At 44.3% G+C, this 7,837-nt stretch overlaps 1 protein-coding gene across 1 annotated transcript; it reads left to right on the plus strand.

The window, feature by feature from the left end:
* The first annotated feature begins 2,643 nt into the window (after positions 1-2,643).
* Positions 2,644-7,442, plus strand: MAT2A (methionine adenosyltransferase 2A). The gene is made up of 9 exons (XM_007948890.2): positions 2,644-2,734; positions 4,743-4,820; positions 4,921-5,043; positions 5,329-5,441; positions 5,525-5,668; positions 5,889-6,107; positions 6,311-6,493; positions 6,615-6,748; positions 7,340-7,442. Exons 1-9 carry the CDS (start codon positions 2,644-2,646, stop codon positions 7,440-7,442), a joined length of 1,188 nt encoding a protein of 395 aa, XP_007947081.1.
* The last annotated feature ends 395 nt before the right edge of the window (positions 7,443-7,837 follow it).

A 7,837-nucleotide genomic window follows, 5' to 3' on the forward strand; every position in this document is an offset into this window, starting at 1 on the left:
ACTGTGAACGATTTCATTCTTGAAAGAATTCTATGATGGCACTATTATTACAATTTTAAAGACTGAGGACCCTGAGATGTGGAAAGGTTTTTGGCTCAACAGTTAAAAAGCGGCGGAAGCATGACTCCAAAACCCCTACTCTTAACCACTGTGTTACACATACTATGAGCAAGAAAGAAAAGCAGGTAAGCAAGTGTATACCTACAGCTGAGTCTAAGCTCCTTGGTTGGACCAGCCACACTGCGGAGCTGGTTGCATAGGGGTATCAGCTTAATGAGCTAATCATTGGCTTTAACTAATGCCCTCCTTCTGACTCCATACTAATAACCTTCTAACTATATTCTGGCTTCCCATATAGACTTTTCTACTAGGAGATAAGGGAGCTCTGGTAGCATAGTGGCTAAGGCACTTGATTGCTAACCAGAAGGCTGGCGGTTCAAACCCACCAGCCACTCCTCGGAAGGAAGGTTGGGCAATCCTACTTCCGTAGTGATACTGCCTCGGAAACCCAAGGAGGGGGTCCCTATGAGTCAGGGCTGACTCCACGGCACATAACAACAACAACAACTAGGAGATAATGCACTGGCCAGCCTATACATGCATTTTGTTCCAATTGGAATTTTATTACTCATTCTAAGTTAATAAATTGGCAGTCTGCTTTAAAATATATATTTGATGAAATAACACTAAAACAAAAATTTATAAATGTCTTTAACAGTTATTATTTCATAAAAGTGTTGGTGAGAAAAATTAAAGCCAACAGATAAAAATAACAAATGTATTGTCGTTTGTGGTCTAACCTTTTCTTGCTACCTGCTTTGAATGACTATGCATGAGGTCATGAAGGCTGGAGATGAGCCCTTTCTTTTAACTCTCTTGAAGCTCGCCCAGCACAACCTAAGAGCCACTGTTTCCCTTTGAGCTATCAGGCAAACTCCGATCTTCCTCCAATAGAAGACGATTGTTCTTCAAAATTTACTTAATTCCCTGAGAGATAAGCTGCTGCGGGGTCTCACTCATCTTCCACTTGTTTATAAAGTGCTTCCTATCCAAGGAGTGGGCGGTTTCTTTACCGACGTTAAACCCGGTGTTCTCGTCACCGGGTTACAGGCTTGGAGCCACCAGGGCACCAACTTGACGCGTCGCAGCCCCCATAGACGAGGAACTGACATCACTCCCCTTTCCACTTGGGGCTCCCTCCAAACCGGGACTCCAGGAAACCGATTCTTGACTCCCTATTCCGTGTTGGTTCAAGTTTTGTTCTTTTCCCTTCTCTCCCTATTATGGGCAAAACTGGGACAAACGCAGGTGGACATTTTAAAGAGAAAGCTTCACGAAACAGACCGCTTCATCTTGTCAAAAGAGTAGCCTAATCACATTCAAAGGCCTTTCCCTCAAGAAAATTATTGAACATTCTCGTAAACAAAAGATGGAAATTAAACTCCACCGATCCCCCGTCCCCCACCCCAAGACAAGAAAAGTCAGCAAGGGAGCGGCCTCCTTTCCAAGGGAGAAAAGACCAAGTTGAAGAATGGGCCGAGCGCGGGATCCATTTTAGGGTTAAAAAAGGGTCAGGGTCCCTCTCAGACACTAGCCCTGGGGCGATGGGGGTGGGAAGAGAGGCCCAATCCAACCCACTGCCATCGAGTTGATTTCGACTCATAGCAACTCTATAGGACAGAGTAGAACTGCCCCATAGGGTTTCCAAAGCTGTAAATCTTTACGGAAGCAGACTTTCTCCAGCAAAGTGGCTGGGGGGTTCGAACAGACGTTCTTTGGTTAGCAGCCGAATGCTTTAGCACTAAGCCACCAAAACTCCATGGGGGACAAGCAGGACAGCAATCGTTTAAATCGATGGCAGCCCTCTCACGAATCTGCTTCTCCGCCTTTTCACTGCAGAGGCATTAGCCAAGAAATTACTAGCAACTGGGCGGGCGCCCCTTAGGATTTCCAGACAGGGAATGAATACAGCGGTGCTTAGAATCTTACGCTAACCAGCCAAAATGGCCACTATCACATGGCTGAGGACCACTGTCAATGTCACCAGGGTATCTAAAGGCAGGCGGCCCGAAAGACCCCCAAGCTCAGACTAGAGGACTAAACCACCACCGACTCCTGCTGTCACCGCGGGGAGTAAGAGGGGGGGACGCGACCTCACTGCCCGATAGCACTGCCAACGGTCGAAAGGGAGGTGCCATGTTACAGAACAGGGGAGAAGATCTAGTCACTTTTTCTCCTTCATCGAGGACAGACGGGCACAACGACCCAGTCTACCCACATCTCCACTTACCCCCTTTAATCACTGCTTAAGATAGGTAAATGTTCGCGGAAGTGGCGTGTTCCCTACGTTCCCTCCCCCTGCCTCGCAAAGTGGTTCAGCCCGGGCTACCCTCGTCGTCCCGCCCCTTCTCCCCCGGCGCGGGTGGTGCATTGGCGCGCGGCGTGGAGGGGCGGGGCCCGGGTCGGGCGCGAGCTGGCGCTGCTCTATAAATACTGGGCCGCACCGTCCGCAGCCTCGTTCGCTCCGCGCCGCCCGACTGAGCAGTGTAGTAGGCCTTCTTTGGCTTTTGCATTCCGCAGTCGTCGCCTCGCTGCTGTTCTTTCTTTTCAACGCCACTTTCACTCACCGCCACCGTCATCAAAATGAACGGACAGCTCAACGGCTTCCACGAGGCGTTCATCGAGGAGGGCACTTTCCTCTTCACCTCAGAGTCTGTGGGGGAAGGCCACCCAGGTGAGGTGTCGGAGCCTGGAACTAAGGGAAGGGCGGGACGTAGGGCAAGGACTCGATCGGTCGAGCGCTGCCGAAAGTGGGTGCCCGCCTCGGTTCTCTTGGGCCAGACGGTAGGAAGAGCGGCGGCTGCGCAGCTTCCTCGTGGCGCCACCGGTGCCGAGCGCGTGGCCGCCGCTCCCTTCCCCCTTCTGTCCGGTCGCGCGCTTCGGCATGCGGAAGATTCCAGAAAACGAGAAGGGTGGGGGCCGTGGAGTTTGTGTTCTGTCCGGGGAGGGCAAGGTTTCCTCTTCTCCGCCCTGCCATCCGAAAGACCTCGAAAGGACGGCCCGCCCCGCGTGCTCGTGGCCGGCTCTCGGGGGCGCGCGCCCCGCATTGCAGCCGCAGACACGTGGTTGCCGCGTGTGGCATTTGGTTTGGGGGAGGATGAGGGGCCAGTGCCTCCGGACAGCCTATGCCTATTACCCATCCCTTGTCTTCGATCGTTAATTACAGCGAAGGATACAGACTCGACGCCAGGCTGAATACGGCCTTGCCATCAAGGTGACAGCTTTCAACTAAATATAGCGCATGGTGGAGAACGCATCCCTTATTTGGACCATGGGTGAAAAGGATGAGCAGCATGAATTAGTGGAAGCGGCCATGTGCTTTGGTTTACCTTTTAAAGTCTTTGGTTCTTAATGTCAGGCAAGATTTTACTTCACATTTGTTTCTCTGGGCTTTGTCCACTGATCCGCCATTATGGAGACCATTTTACATGTGAACGAATGACGGTTTTTTCAGGGACCTTCAGTTACAGCCTGAAAGCGTCATATAACAAAAATCTTTATTTTTGGTATTTACATTGCTTCTGGCCTTTATTAGAACGACCAGAATAACATAGGCTTAAGGGTCTTTTCTCTGGTAGGTCTATTGTACTTGTAATGAACTCCCACGAGCAACCTAGTGGTAAAAGTAGGAGAGGACAAACCCAAGATCTAGATGAGTGCAGAAGGAATACTGAAAGTCGAGTGTTTTTGCTTTTTTTCCCCCTAGTGTGAGAATTGAACATGTGTTTTGACATTTTTTGAAATTGATCCTATGAATCACAGGCTTTTATAATAGCTCAGATTAAGGCCTGAGCCTCTGACTTGGCTGCAGTATGTACACATTGTGCTTGAATTTTGTTAGGGATGTTTTTAGAAACTTGATGATACTTTGGGGCTATTATCTGTTCTGTTCCCCTCTCAGTTTTTAAAAGGCAGAGGGCAATTCTGTGGGGATAATAAATTCATTGAGGATCAGAATACATGTTTGGGACATTTTCCAGTCTCTCTTGAGTTTTTTTATTCCTGGAGTACATAACAAATATAATTGCTATTTTAGCCCTTCTATTCCTAGTGTTCTTCCTTGCATTGTTTAACTATTAATTGACCTTAATTCTCTTGTTGCCCTTACTGGTATGCCTTAAAATCAAGGAGACAATCTGGAAACTAACATAACAAGCAAAATAACAATTAGTCCTCTGATTAGATTTATATTCCACACTAACATTTTTGGGGAAAATGTGTTTAGTAAAAGTACTGTAAAGTTTTGATGCTTATGCTTTTGTAGATTTGAAGTGACCTCTACTTTATCTTTGCCTGATTAATAACTCAATTATGTGCCTGTTAACAGTGGAAGTTATTTTGCTGGGAAAATTTTCAAAATATCAAACGCTTTTTGAGATGAAACCAAAGCCTTTGTAAGTAAGGTGTAAAGTTTAAATGCCGTAATGGGTTAAGATCTATTAAATATGCTGGGTATTCTGGCTTATCTGAATTGATGGTCTTGTGCAACAGATTGCAGTGTCAGGTCTTCAAGTAACACACAGCAATATATCCAGCACTTTTGGGCAAACGGCTCCTGGTATAGCAGTGTGAGGCAGTTAAGTTTGGTATCTCCAAAGAGCTTTACAGTTAACATAGTTTAAAAGGAGCCTCAAGTACTTAAAATAAGTAAAGAGTTTGAGCCTGGAATTTTCTTTTTTCAGATAAGATCTGTGACCAGATCAGTGATGCTGTCCTTGATGCCCACCTTCAGCAGGACCCTGATGCCAAAGTGGCTTGTGGTAAGTTCAGAACACATGCTTGCTTATCAACTGATGAAAATGTAGTATGGAAATTGCTTTATTAAAAAGGTGATGTGTAAGTGCAAGTCTCTCGTTTTAGAAACTGTTGCTAAAACTGGAATGATCCTTCTTGCTGGAGAAATTACATCCAGAGCTGCTGTTGACTACCAGAAAGTAGTTCGTGAAGCCATTAAACATATTGGCTATGATGATTCATCCAAAGGTGAGTTTTAATGAGTTGGCTCTCCTAAGGTCTTCATTTTTCTCCACTTAACTAGTGAAAGTTGAAGAAACCATTTTCTAAAATGTTTCTACTAATTTTTACCTCAAGTTGTATAGTTTTAGTATACAGTTTCCTTCTGCCTTTTGTGCCACCTCAATCAATTTTCTAAAGAGTACTAAGTTTTAGGAATATCTGATTTCCTTTAGTAGTATTTGAAATTCTAAATAGTTGTAAAAGAAGGCATTGGTATTTTGTTTTAAAAAAAGGCATTTTTCTCCTTAAAAGGGTTCGATTACAAGACTTGTAATGTTCTGGTAGCCTTGGAGCAACAGTCACCGGATATTGCTCAAGGTGTTCATCTTGACCGGAATGAGGAGGACATTGGTGCAGGAGACCAGGTATCTTAGAGGCTGTTTTCTGCTCTTGTAACATACTAAAATCTGAAGCTTGTTTTGACCACGATAATGACTTCCTTTTTTAGGGCTTGATGTTTGGTTATGCCACTGATGAAACTGAAGAATGTATGCCTTTAACCATTGTCTTAGCACACAAGCTCAATGCCAAACTTGCTGAACTTCGCCGCAATGGCACTTTGCCTTGGTTACGCCCAGATTCTAAAACTCAAGTAAGTGGTGATTTGAGTCTCATGTAGAATTGTGAAGCTAAATAAAGTCTCACATACTATATTGGCAGGAAATATCAGTTATGATTCTTTTAATTATAGCTGATTAACTGAAAAAAAGAATGGCATATTGTCCTTTGGTTTTATTTCAACTTAAGGTAGAGAACTGAGTACAAAGCTGTTGTTTGGTGCAACTGTTATTCTAACGTGTGTTGTCTTCAAGGTGACTGTGCAGTATATGCAGGATCGAGGTGCTGTACTTCCCATCAGGGTCCACACTATTGTTATATCTGTTCAACATGATGAAGAAGTTTGTCTTGATGAGATGAGGGATGCTCTAAAGGAGAAGGTCATCAAAGCAGTTGTACCTGCAAAGTATCTTGATGAGGACACAATCTACCACCTACAGCCAAGTGGCAGATTTGTTATTGGTGGGCCTCAGGTAAGGCCTTATGATGGCATCGATTTATGCTTTTTTTGGATCTTTTGTGATGGTACTTGGAAAGTCATGGCTATTACTACCTTTTTTCCTGGCTCTTCTGAAATTTACATCTTGAAGATAGTTGATACACAATAGGCATTTCACAATCTGATCATTCATTGGAAAAGACTAGGCCTAAAATGACTTAAATACTGTAATTTCAGGGTGATGCTGGTTTGACTGGCCGGAAGATCATTGTGGACACTTACGGTGGTTGGGGAGCTCATGGAGGAGGTGCTTTTTCAGGAAAGGATTACACCAAGGTGGACCGTTCAGCTGCTTATGCTGCTCGTTGGGTGGCAAAATCCCTTGTTAAAGGAGGTCTGTGCAGAAGGGTTCTTGTTCAGGTATATAATCTCTTACATAACTGGAGTGATATTGAAGTAAGGGGAAGGGGGGGTGTATACCAGTGTATTACACACATGTATGTGTCTTTAGATACTAACCCTTAAAATTGGATTCTTTTAGGTCTCTTATGCTATTGGAGTTTCTCATCCATTGTCTATCTCCATTTTCCATTATGGCACCTCTCAGAAGAGTGAGAGAGAGCTATTAGAGATTGTGAAGAAGAATTTTGACCTCCGCCCTGGGGTCATTGTCAGGTAAAGATGGTAAAGTCTTGCTAGTAAAAACACTAAGGGTGTGGGTGTATATTGTAATACCTAGAGCATGTTATGCTTAAAAAATACAGTCTTCAGTGAAGGCTTTAATTTATTTTTAAAATCTAAAATTTTAGTGCTCCATGGCTTAGGCTAACCAGCCTAGAAAGTCCTCCGTATTTGCTAGTGGGCTTTGCACTACCTAAAGATGCTTGCTTAAAAAAAATTGGCACTGCTAAATGGGATGTTCTAGGCATTAAAAAGAAAATAAACATGGTGGGATGGGGCAGTGGGACGCTGGTAAGTATTCTGTGATCTCAGAAGAGCTTTTGACACTTGGAATTCCTCAGGATAATGACAAGTTTTTCATATTTGTTGAGCCAGTGATGGAAAAACAAGAACAATAGTTACTAATAAGGACTGTGCAAGGAGTTTGGACACCAGGGAAGTAACACTTTTGCCACAAACTTTTTTCCTAGCATACCCCAGAGAACTGAACTCATTTGCCAGAGCTCTTGAAAATGAGTCTTGCTGATTGTTTGCTTTATTTTAAATGAATGCTACATTATTAAGTTACGGACTTGTATATTCCAGGGATCTGGATCTGAAGAAGCCCATTTATCAGAGGACTGCAGCCTATGGCCACTTTGGTAGGGACAGCTTCCCATGGGAAGTGCCCAAAAAGCTTAAATATTGAGAAAAAGTGTTAGCCTTTTTTCCCCAGACTTGTTGGCGTAGGCTACAGAGAAGCCTTCAAGCTCTGAGGGAAAGGGCCCTTCTTCCTAAATTTTCCTGTCCTCTTTCAGCTCCTGATCAGTTGCAGTCACTCTAGTCAATGACGTGAATTTTAGCTTTTGTGGGGGACTGTAAGTTGGGCTTGCTATTCTGTCCCTGGTGTTTTGTTCACCATTATAATGAATTTAGTGAGCATAGGTAATCCATGTAACTGCCTAGAAACAGACACAACTGTAGTAAATAATGCTTTGAAATTGAGCCTTTGTGCCCTACCACCCAACCCTCTAAAATCCTAATTGCATTGCCTTTCCCACCAAATGCTGAAAATGTCCTTGTAATGTGCACGTAAAGTACTCG

Source organism: Orycteropus afer, unplaced genomic scaffold (assembly GCF_000298275.1).
Source record: "Orycteropus afer afer isolate SDZICR_OR568_19922 unplaced genomic scaffold, OryAfe1.0 scaffold00231, whole genome shotgun sequence".
Classification (NCBI taxonomy): Eukaryota; Metazoa; Chordata; class Mammalia; order Tubulidentata; family Orycteropodidae; genus Orycteropus; species Orycteropus afer.

Bases quoted from the DNA above. Each gene is read 5' to 3' on its own strand.
- MAT2A (XM_007948890.2), top strand. From the start codon at position 2,644: ATGAACGGACAGCTCAACGGCTTCCACGAGGCGTTCATCGAGGAGGGC. The intron at 4,821-4,920 runs GTAAGTTCAGAA...CTCTCGTTTTAG, and splicing joins TGATGCCAAAGTGGCTTGTG to AAACTGTTGCTAAAACTGGA. The intron at 6,749-7,339 runs GTAAAGATGGTA...TGTATATTCCAG, and splicing joins CGCCCTGGGGTCATTGTCAG to GGATCTGGATCTGAAGAAGC.